Source organism: Sciurus carolinensis, chromosome 3, assembly GCF_902686445.1.
Source record: "Sciurus carolinensis chromosome 3, mSciCar1.2, whole genome shotgun sequence".
NCBI lineage: Eukaryota > Metazoa > Chordata > Mammalia > Rodentia > Sciuridae > Sciurus > Sciurus carolinensis.
The window spans coordinates 172,544,711-172,558,970 of NC_062215.1; the positions used below are offsets into that span (position 1 = coordinate 172,544,711).

The 14,260-nt window shown below is 42.0% G+C and overlaps 1 protein-coding gene across 6 annotated transcripts in view; it reads right to left on the reverse strand.

Moving 5' to 3' along the window:
* Positions 1 to 2,674: 2,674 nt before the first annotated feature.
* Positions 2,675 to 14,260, reverse strand: part of Sphkap (SPHK1 interactor, AKAP domain containing) — a 161,975-nt gene continuing 150,389 nt past the window's right edge. For 3 of the 6 annotated variants that reach the window (XM_047545381.1, XM_047545380.1, XM_047545385.1), the window contains 4 exons: positions 12,466 to 12,552; positions 10,269 to 10,321; positions 9,998 to 10,182; positions 2,675 to 4,678 (listed from right to left, as the gene is read on the reverse strand). In XM_047545381.1, the coding sequence (XP_047401337.1) occupies positions 4,535 to 4,678; positions 9,998 to 10,182; positions 10,269 to 10,321; positions 12,466 to 12,552 (469 nt within the window). In that variant the 3' untranslated portion in view covers positions 2,675 to 4,534. The remainder of the gene's footprint in view (positions 4,679 to 9,997; positions 10,183 to 10,268; positions 10,322 to 12,465; positions 12,553 to 14,260) is intronic. The other 3 variants (XM_047545384.1, XM_047545383.1, XM_047545382.1) reach the window with 2 other exon arrangements.

Below are 14,260 nucleotides of genomic sequence, written 5' to 3' on the forward strand. Positions count from 1 at the left end.
CAATTTACCATGCCAGATGGTGGTAAGTGCTGGCGTTTGAGAGGATTCACTCAGGAGGCCTGGGTTGCCCAAACTCTGTGCATTCCACAGAGAGGTCTGTTTTCAGAAGTAACTCTTAGTTGGCTTGTAAGAGTTAAGTGCTAAGTCTTTGGAATGTTCTGCCTGATTGAGAGTATGAGAGTGCTTTGAACCATGTGGTGTCAGTTTGACTAGATAATTTATGTTACTAATGTCATTTATAGTTTTTGGTCCTGGAGAATGCTTTAATATGAGCAGCTGAGGTTAGTCACATGGATGCAGCATCTGATGGGACAGACACCCAGTAAAACACCTGGACACCACAGTTCCTTTGAGCTTCCCTGATTGGTAACACTTTGCATGTATGCTCACGAATCTTTTCTGGAGAATTAAGTGCATCCTGTGCAACTCCACTGGGAGGAAGCACCTGGAAGCATCCATTGATTTCTCCTGGACATTATCCTATGTGCCTTTTTTCTTTGCTGATCTGATTCCACCCCTTTGTTGCAATAATTCATAGCTGTCAACACATGGTTTCTGAGTTCCATCAGTCCTTCCAGGATATTGTTGAGCCTGAGGGGTGGTCTTGGGAACCCCAATGCACAGCGCTATGTGAGGAAAACAAACCACAGAACTGTGGGGAATTTCTTTACCCAGGGACTAAGGAATCTTTCATGGCACTATCCACGGTGTAAGCTATGGCTTAGTGAGTCACACATAAATTTACCTTATTTCTTTTACATGTGCATCTGATTTCATATCTCCTTTGACTGAAAAGACTCATGCTTAAAAATGTGTTCGGGAATCTGGTATAAACAGAAAGAGTCTTAAAATGTGACTTTAATTTCAATTCCCAGCCTTCCTCAGCTCACACATAGGCTGCAATTGCATCAGACTCCCGTCTGGACCTCAGACTGCATGTTCAGATCATGGCCCATGATCTTATTTTTGCTCTAAATGTCCTCTCTTTCGGCCTTTAGAGTCCCTAGCCCCCACTTGTTTAAGTGATTCCTGCATAATCGAAAAACTGAACTAGAATATTTTCTCCTTGAAAGTGGCTCCAAATGTCACCAGGCAGCAGTAAATACTCCCTTCCCAGGGTTCCCTCCTTTTCCTGTCTGAGAAGAGTTGCATTTTAGCAATTATTATACTGTGTTATTAGGTTTTGAAGTGTCTGCTTCCCCAAAGCCATCGTATCAGACCGAAGCGGATTGGGACCTTCATTCTAGCTGTCCAGTATGGTACTGGACACCCGATAGTACCTAAAAGAGTGCTTGTTAAGTGGGAGGACATGCACTTGCTCTGTGGAAGAAAGACACGGGGCCCCGGGAAGAGGTCAAGGACAATGCTTTTGTTAGGATATTCGTCGAGTCTTGGTACACTGTGAACTTTACCTGAGCCATGTGACGCTGCTGAACAGCCAGGTCAGACAATTCTCCCCTTATTTTGTGTCCGAGAGCACAGCTTATTACAACAAGTCATTCTTCCCCACGCAACTTAGATAATTTTCACAGATGACCCCGTGTTCACTTATGACAAGGCTAGACCCTCCAGGTTCCCACCTTCGGGTTAGCTTAACTGTACCCACTGGTCTATTGAAACAGAGTATTGTTGGCTAAACTTAAGCTAAGCTCCTTTTGTTTCCTTGGGCTTCTGGACTTAGATTCATCCTGACCTGATACAGCGTAGGTTCCTCCCGCAAAAGCCCCTCCTGACTGTAGGCTGACTTCAGGATAAAGTTCTCCCTGCTCATGCCCTCTCCATGGTTCCACCTATCCACCCCATGTCTTCTACCTGCCCCTTTTTAGCCTTTGAATCCTCTTAATAAAAGAAAATTCCCTTTTGCCTAGTCATTGGGACACTTGCTGATCTCACGGTTGGAATGTTATCAACAGTGCCCATCTCCTCTGACATGTCCTCCTCCCGCCTTGTAACAATTCTCTCAAACAGTTTCTGCTTGCCAATTTCCAGAGTTGCTATTTGAAGATACCCTCTGGCTGACTGAGAATTCTTCTTCACATAAGCACACTCATGCCTTCTTATTAGTGAAAAAGTGCCCATGATATTCAATGCTTTATTTTGCAAAAATCCTAGCAATTCGTTTCCTGAACCTGAGGAATACCGATGAACTTACCGCTAACCCTGGTGAATTCACCTCTGTTTTACTTGAGTCTAGTTTGGTTAACCCCAGGCCTGTAGACTCCCTGTTGGTCTTATATCTCTTTCTCCTGCCCCCTAGACTTAACGTAAAGGCCACACCACCTGGGCCTTGGGTAGGGGATGCCTGGTTTTCAGGCTCCTGTTGAGACTCCCTGGACTAGAGGCTCCAGGCTCCTCCTCTTTTACTGTAACACCTCCTGAGGCCTCAGGGCCTGTCCCTTAAGTGCATTCATGACACCAGTGGTCCTCAACCAGTCTCGATCGACTTTATCCCCTAGGAAGCATTTGGTAATGTCCGGAGACATTTTCGATTGTTACAATTTGGGGGAGGCAGTTATTGGCATCTAGTAGTAGAGGTCAGGGAGGCTGCTAAACAAGACGGCCCCGTGGAGCAGAATTATCTGGCTCCAAATGTAAATAGTGCCAAGGACAAGAAACAGATTTACATGAATTTTACTGATTCTAACATATTTTATCAAAGAACATTTACTTATTCAAAAATTGAAGACAGGACAGCAAAACTTACCTAAGGGGTACAAATACTTTTATCTAATCACATCAATACTTTTTCTAGGAGATGCTTAGAGCTCTTGGAGAAAAAAATAGGATTGGAAGTTTGGCAAACAAATTTATTGATTAGTTTGCAACGTCAGTACAACATATATAACTTCATCACATGGTTACAATCCAGTATTTGTGCTTTGTAGGATAAGTAAACATTTATTCAAGCACAAAAAACATCTACATACAATATTCTGGGGTTGTTTAAAAAATAAATCTATTGTTTTCCATTTAGTAGCACAAAGAAGCACACTTCAGCTTGAGATAATGGATGGATTTTAAAATTTGATTAATGTATCCAACTAAACATACAACTTAAATTTGGACCATTTGTGTCCTAAATGCCCAGGGAGCACTTGCCAAGACTCCTGGCATTGGTGGGTCAGGGATGAGGGAAGATGTGGCTTATAGGAAGCTTTCTTGGCATTTTAAGATGTGAGCGCTAGAACAGGAAGGCCAGCCTGATGGCATGTGGCCTTGTTCAGATTTAAAATGACTTCTCAATCTTTAAAAACACAGTAAAAGCAGAGTATTTCAGAAGATCCATAATAAACAACTCTTTGATCAAGAAAGTAAAAGTTAGTATAGCTTTTTTAGTTGGCGGGAAAGACATATTAGGGAGGTGTTAGATACCTTTAATTTTCAAAAGAGTTAACCTCTGTTATTAAAATATTTAAAATGTGACAAAACCTTTTTTCCAAACTGAGTGCCATTATCATTGAGTCAGAAGTCTGAAATCCTACCTGCCAGGTCAGGTCAAATGCAAGTCTATCACCCGACTCCATCCCTATAGAGTCATGGAACAGCAGGTCAGCCATCCAAGTCCCTCCACATTCAGAATATAAACCCTAAGCTCAGTGCCAATATATGACTTCAGACAATCTCTTCAAGGTTTTTGGACCTCTAAACTATTCAATATATTATTTAAGATAATGATCTCTCCATAATTTACAATAAAAATAAATTGAAAGTTTATATTTCAAATAATTCAAAACACAAGCAGATTTTATCTCAAAGAACTATTTCCTTTTCTTTCGAGTAAGAAAACTTTCCCTTAGAGTAATAATTCTGTACTAGTTTTACCCAAGTGAATCAGTGATGAAACCAAGGCAATATTCAATCTTCCTCTGTCCAGTTGAATGCCACTAGTTTTCTGATTAGCTAGGAGCCCAGAGACTGTTGGCAGAAAGTGGGATATTTATTAGTGGATTGCAGTGAGTACATGAAATCACCCCCGTGGGAGGACACTGTTTCATTCCTGTTAACATCCACTGATAAGGGTCTGAAAGTGGGAATTGTTTTTATAAAGGTCTGGGCATTTCTTCTGCATATTCTAAGTGTCTCCTTGGGCTGTCGACCCTTCGATCTGCTCTGAAAAGTAAAGTGAAGGTTACAGCATAGTTCATAAAATAATTATAACCAGGGAGTTTGTTTCCAGTTGAATCCTACAATGGGAGCCATGACATCTCATTTTGCATTACTGAACATGTGTGAGTCCAGTTGTCCTGGAGCTTGGGCCCGATCATGAGTTTTCTGACTTGGGCCCTACGGGAGTGTTTCTTCCAGCTCCTCTAACACAAGCTCTTCTGATAATACCAACAGGTTGTATTGATTTCTGTAGATCTTTACTTCGCTTTCCCTCAAATTTATTCCACGTGCAGTGGACTTGAGCAGTACATTCCTTAGAGTTCTGCTAATGAGATGTGATGTTGTGAGAAAATCCAGAGTGTTTAGAGGAAACCACTGAGATCTCTGTTGGGATAAAGGAAGGAAATTCTCCGCAGGGCAAAGTTGCTTATCCTAGTTCCAGGAGCCAGTCAAAGAGACTTGGGGTCCCCTCTTTTTGCTCCTCAAGCATCTTGCAGTACTGGACAACTGCGTGAAAGATATCTCCCACCTTCCAGGACTTCTGATGGACCAGCCGCACTACATCTAGAAACTAAAGCAAAACAGAGAGTCAGAACTCTATAACACAAGGTCCTCCAAGGCATCTTACTGAACCTCAAGGTTCAAGGCCAGTGGTTCTCCTGCCTGTGTGCGAGTGTCTCTAGTCTCAAAGGACTATTTTCCAGGACAGTCTATTTCCTCTTGAGATATTTCAGATTACTGAGGATCCCTTCAACTGAACTGGAATTTTCTACATAGATGCTGCCCTGTATCCACAGCCACGGTCCTGATGGAATGAGGTTGAGTCTTCTTTTCAGTGTCAGATTTTTGAATGTTTTGTGTTTCCTGGAGTCTGCTTTTCTCTGGGTTTGACCCCTGTAACAGGGCTCTACAAGATGGCTCTCAGTCACTTCTATCACTGTCACAAATAATTTGTCCTTTGATGTGCTTATTTAGGTCAAATAAATTAAGTGTCGACTTTTAGGCAAGTCTACCTATGGGTTCCTCATCCCACCTTGAGAAGCATCCCTCCTCCTCACATGCTAAGATCAAGCATCAAGAGGGTTTCCGATAGCAACAGGAAAAGGAAAGATTGAGGAAACACCCTAGATCTGTCACCTGGGTATTTGTATGAGCTTCAGTTGGTCACAACTAGAGACAAAATTCTAGACTGTGAGCAAATTATGGCCTTCAAGGGATGGAAGACAGGGAAATCACTGTCAGTCATTATCTTCATGAATCTGTATGATAAAGCCCAATGTGAAGGTCTCACCAACTCAGGTAGATACTTTTAAAGAAAAATGACAATTAATAAGAGCCAGAAGCTGTGGGAAGTACTTAATCACAGTTAGCCTCATTCCTTTCTGAATGTCTGGAAAGCAGCCATTCACAGTGACAGACTGCAGGCTTCGGAAATGACAAGTTGGCAGCAGGGTATGGATTCTAACACTGTGGTCCAAAGCTCTTTGGATGGTGATGTTCTTCTGTATTTTTGTACCAGGTCAGTATACTAATACGCACTTGGAGCATGAAGAGAAAGGATAAGCTGGGAACTCTGGTATCATTTTGAGGAAGAAAGCCCTATTTGTTAAAGAGATGAGGATCGGGGTTCAGTATTATTTCTTTAATGTTTCCTTTTTGGATGTTTGTTTTTAAACTCTGCCCTGTTTTTGCATTTACTCAGACTTCAGAGATCAGCAAGAAACTGGAATGCTAGTTTTTTTTCCAGTTTGGATTTGTTAATTCATTTCAATTGCTGAGAAGTTGTCTCATGGAGAGCCACAGTTAAATTATGTGCTTTCTGCCAGCTGTGATGGCACCAAACTATATGCACAGTTACAAAAATCAGCACTTTATTGTACTTGCTTGCTTTGTATTTTGCATAATCAAAATAAAGGAATTTTTTAGGCTGAAAAAATGAAAGACTTAACTTTTGATACCTGGAAATAATAAATGTTGTCTTTAAAAAGTTTTAGGATGATGCGAAAGGGGACACAGATAGGAGACAGATGGCCAGCATGTTATAGATAATCCCCCAGGAAGGATAGCGTCTTAACTATCTTTTCATATCTTGTGCCTGCACCTAGGGAGTGCTCAATGAATATTTGCTGAAGAGAGGGATGACCAAATGGGAATCGAGTATGTTCAATGTTCTGAAGAAGAGAAGACTATTGGAAATATGGATAGACATCTAGCATCATTGAGGGTAGACTTCTACCAAGTATTCATTCTTTAGTTTTAGGTAATGTATTTGCATGAATAGAATTAAAAATAAACATGCATACCCAGGGGAGGCTTGCTCAATAATTTCCTACTCAGGTGATGCATGAGAATGTTTGGAAGTCATGGATCTAGGAAAAGTCTAAGATCTGGAGTGGGATGATGGTGGTGGGCAAGGAGCACAGTAGAAGCTGGTCCATAGGGCCTGCTTTCTAGTAGGTCAGTAAGGCCTAACCAAGAGGGGGCATGCGTCTTGTTGGGGAAAGACCCCACGATTCTCATTACTCGCTACAACAGTGGATGGTTGGCTCATTCAGCTCCATCAACCTACGTTAGAAGTTCAGAGAACACTATTGCCTGGGACCCCTTGCACCCTGCCATCTTTCTGCCTGCCTGATTCCTAACATTGCAGGAACAGATACGAACCCTTAGGTGAAGGCTTTGCTTATCGTGCAAATACCCTTAGGAAGGGGACATTCCAGGGGGCTATTAGTGATTTGTGAGGTACATAGAAAGAGCTTGTTGAACCATTATTTATATCTCAGTGTGCATGAAAGCTTCAAGTCATGTCTTTGATTGAAAAAAGGGATGAAAACATGGTTTACTCTTAAGGGGAGGAAAAGAAGGAAAGGTTAAGACTTTGCATGTGGAAATCCGGGAAGGAGAAGCTCCTGGTGGAGAAAGTCTGCACACCAAGGCTCTGAGGACCCACCGAGAGAGGGTCATGGCTCACAGACTTCTTTCTCATGGTTTCCCTGAAAGGTCATCAGTGGCCTTTGACCAAAGTCTTTTCTTGAAGGTTCAATCTCTTCCTTAGCAAGTTTTATAAAGATGCAGTTAATGCAAAATACACAGAATTATAAAACCAGCCTGAGCTCCTTTCTGCTTTTTCTCTGTAAACCTTGACTTTTACCTAATCAGCTTTTATCTCTCATTCATTTCCCTGGGGTGGAGGAAGAATCAAAGCTCTGAGCAAATGCCAGTATTTGCTAGACTCTTCCAGGCTTGCTGCCTCAGACCTTTCTGGAAGCCAAGCTGCAGCTTCTTCCCATCTCCGTGGGGCCTGTGAAGGAGGGCATTTCATTGTGGTGATGATCACAGGCTGCTCACATGATGTCCATGATTGAAGCATTAGTGAAGCACCCCTTACCCTTCTACCAGTTGGGGGTTTATGAGCCACGTTTGCATATATTTCTTTCAAAAGGCGGATTGAATTAAAATCTGTTCCATCAAGGTACTACCCACGTGCTTCTCTCTGGGGAGGGGCTAGAGGTAAAGTTGGAAACCAACCTGTCTGTGAACCTGAGAATGCAAGCCTGCTGAGAATGTTCCCGTCTCCCTCCCCATTGTATGAGTGCGTGGGGTGAGACCTACCTATGCTCTCTCACTCCATCCTTTGCCCTGAGAAGGTTGGGTGCTAAGATGGAACAAGAGCTCATCAAACAGTGACCTACCCGCCTCTGTGCAAAAGCAAGCATGGCCGGTATAGGAGGATGCCTGGATTTAACTGGGTGGACTGGTAGGCAGGCCTAGGCATGAACAGAGCTGCACACTGCTGGTTGGAGGCAGAGGCGGAGATGAGGTGGGAGAGGGCATGGGGAAGGAGTTAGAGCTCCTTGATTTTTCCAGTAGCTAATCCCATTGGCTGCTGTTGCAGAGACGAGGAAGCTACTCCTACTACCAGGTGAATAAGCAAGAGGGTAAAGAACATCTTATTCCAGGCTGCTTGGTTTTGGTACTGAAAATTAAAATAAAATTACACATTAAAAATATGCAGATGAGCCAGCATGGTTGGTGCACACCTGTAATCCCAGCGACTCAGGAAGCTGAGACAGGAGGATCGAAAGTTCAAGACCAGCCTCAGCAATTTAGCAAGGCCCTAAGAAATTTAGTGAGATCTTGCCTCAAAAACAAATAAACAAACAAAAAACTCAAAACCAAAACCAAAACAATAACAATAACAAAAACAACAATGAAAAAACCCCAACCAATTTAAGAGATCGGTAATGTAGCTCAGTGGTCAAGTTCTCCTGGTTAATTGCCAGGAATGAAATAAATAAATAAATAAATAAATAAATAAATAAATAAATAAATAAATTCCAGAGTGTAACCTTATATTCATTTAACTAGAGAGAGGCATTCTTTAGTAAGGAACAGCTGAGAAGTGTCTTGCAGAGAAAGCAGGGCTTGGGGACTTGGCTCAACTGTTACTGTCAGACGACTGTCTCACACACTAGCCTCTCTGACTACTGCTTTGCTTGTTAGTCAAAAAGGGGCAAAAATATCTATTCTGCAATTCTCACATGGCTGTTAAGAAACAGGTTCAGTGAGGTACATGGAGACTCCTGTGGCAACAAGACATGAGAAAGACCCATGGTGGCTGTGGTAGGCAGGGACCTAAAACAGGTCCCCAATTTTCTGCCCCAGTCCCTGAGGCCATGAGTAGCATGAGAAAGGAAGTCCTCTGGATGCCACCGTACATGGCAGCAGGGATTCATCAGTTAATTTTGGCTTGATCAAGAGGGAGGCTATCAGGGGAACTTAATCTAATCCTTTAAAAGCAGAGTTTTCTCTGCCTGGTGGCAGAAGATACCAGAACGACAGCATGGAAACATGAAGAGATGTGCAATAAGGAACGGGCAGCTTCTAGAAGTTCAGAGGGGCTCCGGCCTGACAGGAAAGCCAGCAAAGAAATGGGGACTCCAGTCCCACAGCTGTGAAGTACGGAATTAAGACAATAGCCCAAATGAGCTTGGACACCTCCTCTTCCCGGGAACCCTCCAGAGAAGAGCTCAACCAGACTGTCTTTATGATTTCTGCCTTGTAAGACCTGAGTGAAAATCACCATCAAACTCATCCCAGCTGCTGGCCTGCAGAGCTGGGTGTTATTTTAGCTGGCAGATTTTAGGTGCTTTATTAAATAGCAATGAAAAACAAATATGGCATTGCCTTCGATCTGATATCTTTTATTTTATTTATTTATTTATTTATTTTTACCAAAGGACGAATGATATCTTTTAAATTATGGGAATTTAGATTGACGACATTGGCAGATGGATCCGTGTCCTTATCTTCGTGGTTGAGATTCCATTATAGATGATGGTAGGTCTTAGAGACATGGAATCACAGTGACAGTCACTATTTATTGTGAGGTTGGCTTGGGATCTAACTCCCCAGCCTTGTGTTTCTGGAAGGTGGGAAATGATAATGAGAAGTTTCCTGTAAGGTGAAACTGCTTAGTAGAGTAGTGACACATGTCTCCTTCTGACACCACATCACAGCTTGTTTTGAGTATCATGGTGGCCGTGGCCTCACTTCAGTTTCTATTATATATTGGGTCATTTCTTCCCAATTTGTTTTAACCAAGAGGCAGGTCTCTAGAGCAAGGTAGCACTAAAAAAATAACAAAAAGTATATGTTTTCAATTTACTTTTCTCATTGCCACCAACCAGTTGAGGGTCAAAGGAACAGCAAACATGACTGCATTTGTACAGGTGGAGAGCTTCAAAGTTCTTGCCACAATTTTGAGACCCTGGAAGACCAAGGTGAAATACTTCAAATTCATTCAGGTTAAATGGGCATTTACTGAGTTTCCAGAAGTGAGTACATACCCAGTGTTACTGATACCCTCCCCAAACACAGAACGGGGTACCTTTTCAATTCGAGTTTCCTGAGATTTCTTAAAATAGATTGTGGGAATCCCCAGTTCCGAGGCAGCTATCCATTGCAGTGTGGCTCGAAGCTCAGCGTCCGGACACTCTGGCTCCAGGTCGAAGTTGATCACCAACAGGCTCCTCTGGTGGCCGGTGGCTCTCACTGCCATTCCCAATGCCTGTGCTGAACGGACACAACCACAGCTTTACTCCACTTCCCAAAGGCGGAGCCAGGGCAATTGTGTGTCAAAATCATGGAATACGGCTTACCCTTTATGCTCTCTGACTGTTCTTTAAGAATCTCCTTTTCTTCTACTAATTCACTTTGGAAGAAAACAACAGTATACAGTTGGTAATGTTTAGGAAGAATGAACTATAAATGGCAGATGAAGTGATGGGTCTTCCTGCACTGGAAGTTCCTGACATTCATTCTAGATTTTTCGTTCTCATAGAGCAACCTCGTGCTGGAGAAGTACCCATGCGGTATGGCATAGGATGGCTGTCTGCAGGGGATACCCCCCTCCACTTGTCCAACCTGAATGACTTTCGTTAGGACAATTGGTGTGGGAGATAACAGCCTTCTTCTTTTCAGCCTCCTTTCTACAAATCTTCACAGGGCTGACCAGTCAGGGACAGATTTTGGGTAATGAGTTCTGATTTGGGGACTTATCATTATCCCACATTTTACTTGTCATTTAATGGACCATGTTTTCATCTTGTCAAAAAAAATTTTTCCCCTGCACTGTGATAGCAATATATATTTGCATTTTAATAAAGGAAGTTAGTATTTTACATGTACATCCTTCTTCCATCTGAAATAAGGCAAAAGACAATGAATAAACCGAAGGGCTTAAATTTCACAGCAAAACATCTCTACAGATTGATGTTTTTTTATTGAGGAGGAATTTAGTAGCCTGGAGGTATTTTAGAGTGAGGGACTCATAACTAAGTATTTCATTAGCTATGGTGATGTTTAATATTGGAAGTGTTTTTACCTGGTGTGTACTTATTACAGAGCCTTGTGTGTAGTGGGAAGACTCAGTCGGTGTTTCCAAAATGTGAGCATATGGCCCTCAGATAAAAAGAAATGGCCATCTTGGGAAGCCTGTGAATGTCCTATATTTTAATACTGTCTGGAAAGTTGGATTTAGGCTCTTAAAATGTACCTTTCATTTTCTCTGTTGCTATTAAGATCTGGCTCATTTGCTTGATTGTATTGATGAATTCCATTGCAATGATAAATTTCACTGGTGTTAAGAGAAAGAGTATAGCCATTCTTTTCATTCACATGTAACTATTTTTAGAAAGGCCTGTTTCCTAAGGGTCTAGGTTTTTGGCTTATCTGTGATGTCCATGGAGGAACAAGAGCTGGGGTTGTAAGCTTGTCTTTCCCTGAAGGCATAATTTCCCTGAGGTTTAGGCTCATATTGCAGAGAATGATGGAAAGACTTGCTAAACAAATGTTTCTTGAAGGAGAACAATTAATTTATCCCAAAGTAGCTTTTGTTTTGTTTTGGGGTTATTCTTTTCTTTTCTTTTTTTTTTTTTTTCCAATCCCATGCTGCTGGGGATTTGAACCCTGGCCTTTCCGCTGGCAAAGCCAGCGCCCTACAATATGGGCTATATCACCAGCACTGGGGTTATTCTTAAGAAAGTAAAGAATAATATCTTGAATAATGGTCCCGTGGAACCACATAGGATTCACTGTGACCTTCAGTTCCTGATGAAATGGTGAACTAAAACTCTTCAGAAGTAGACAGTGACTGAGGAAATAGGTTAGGGAGTAACTATAGTCCTTGACTTCTTTTTTATTTTTCTAAAATTTCAGAAATCTCCAAATAATAAGCTAAACCATAACATTAAAAGTCAGATTTTGACTTACTTAATTTTCCAGGGTAATCACAAATTCTGTAAGTAGTCTTGATTTTGTGTTACCTCCCCTTTTCTGTGCCTTAGTTAGGAAGTACATATTACACTAATCTAAGTGCTTTTTCCTTTTAGTCTTTTACCAGTTTCCAGGGGGGAATAACATATCTCCATCATGGCAACCATTTGGCACTAGACACATTTAGTAGTGATGATCTCAGGTGTCCACAGCATAGGAAAAGCCATTCACTTTGACTTGCATGAAATGACCATATTCTACAGTGAAGAATGATAAATAGTACAATTTAAATGGAATTTTTGTTTCTATACATCCAAGTAGGTCAAACTTACATACACTTCTGATTATATCCATAAACTTTTTCTGAAATAAAATTCCATAGGGTCAGATCGGAAACCAAGAAGGCAAGTAGTGACAGGGCAGCCTATTTTAGGTCCTGAGTCCTTGCTCTAGAGACATGAGACCACAGTAGCACAGACACAATGGGATCAGTGGTTGGGCACAGCCTGAATGATCAAGATGAAGTGCCAAATGGAATCGGAGTAGCGGTCTGACAATCACTGGGTCTCAGTGGCTACTTACTTAATCATGGGAGAAGATGGTATGCTTTCCTGATAAATGTCCAGCTCCATAATGCCAAGACTGCTAGTGGCACTACTGTTGCCATTGCTGACAAAGCAAAAGTTTACATATTAATGCCCATCTCCACCCCCGACCACGCTGTTGACGCTGATGTTCCATTGCTGTAGAGGGCCTTCCCTAGGGCCCTGGAGAAACATTGCTCTGTGTCTAGGAGTCCTTCATTGATACTGGTTTCTAACCAGATTGGGAGAACACATAGACAGAAGCTGTCTATAGGCTCACAAGCTATAATAATAATAGTAGTAATAATAATAATAATAATAATAATAACAGCAACTATTATTATTGCTATTATGATAATTTATAGTTTCCAAAGTGGTGTCACACCTGGCAGATCCTACCTAGTGGGTGACAATCAGAATCACTATTTCTTTCTTCATTCTGGTTAGAGGGAAGGATTTTCTCTACCAGTGAGAAACTACCTGCTTCCGGGTTTGTCTGCAGAATGAGGATGTTCTGAAAATACTGCCTGGGAGAGATATCAGAATTCGTATCTGTTTGCTTCTTGGATTTTGATAGAAACCAATGAGCTCATTCATGTGTTCCCTTTGCCATTCAGGGGTTTTTCTCAGGGACAATCCATAGGATTTCATAGGATGTGCACCTGGCTTGACATTTTCCTACAAGAACCAAGTTGGTTAATGTCAAAGTTTTTTTGGTGAGGGGTACTGGGGATTCACCTTAGGGGCACTCAATCATTGAGCCACCTCCCCAGCCCTATTTTGTATTTTATTTAGAGAGGGTCTCACTGAATTGCTTAGCACCTTGCTTTTGCTGAGGCTGGCTTTGAACTCCTGATCCTCCTGTCTCAGCATCCTGAGCCCCTGGGATTATAGGCATGTGCCACTGTACCCAGCTCAAAATTTTCTCACTCTTTTATCTGACAGTCCTCCAGAAGGGATGACACATCGTGGAGAAGGAGGATCACATACTGTGTCACTTTCACAGGCTGCACAATCAACACATGCTCTAGTTTCCAGCCTGGAACTTCCTCACTGAGATACAGCAGAGTAGAGCCACGTTGAAGGCTCTGTCCCTCCTTGTTAAGTGGAATGTGCCCGCTGTGAGCAAACTCACGGAGTCTCCCCACACCTTCTCTATTTCCCAGTGATGTCTCTTCCCAGCAAGCTTTTGAAAGGTGTGTCATGTAATGGGACTGTCTCCGTCTTCCTCCAGGAATACCCTGAGTCACCAACCCAACTCCCTCAATTTTAAATTCTTGTCTGAAATTTCAGGTGAGACATTCAGTATGCTCACAGATTGAAACCTGATGACTCAAAATTACGCTGGAGGTGATTAATCTGTAAGCTTCTGCTGCTGAGTCAAAAGTCTCAAGTTCTTTCTGCTTTTTGTCTCTATTTTGTGGCATTTTCCACAACTTTTTCTTTGAATTTTAGACAATGTATTTAACATTGTGAAATATCCCGAAGCCTAAATAGACTAAACTTCCAGAAATAGAATTTGGAGAGAGCCCTCCATGGACCCAATGCTTTGGAATCTTGCTTTCCAACTGGTCTCTCTGGAACATCTGTGGATTTGTTAGTTCGGTGTCAAATAAGACTGCACAGAACCAGAGAGATTCTTTTAGAGGTCCCACCTCACGGAGGAATAGCTTTTAGCTCATGTCTCCTGGTTGTCTCAAGTCCTTCCAAATCTGATCTCTCCTAAACTCCTCTCTGCCTTTTCTGAAGAAATAATAGAGAGGGACAGGAAGGTAAAGGGGAGGGACAGTCAG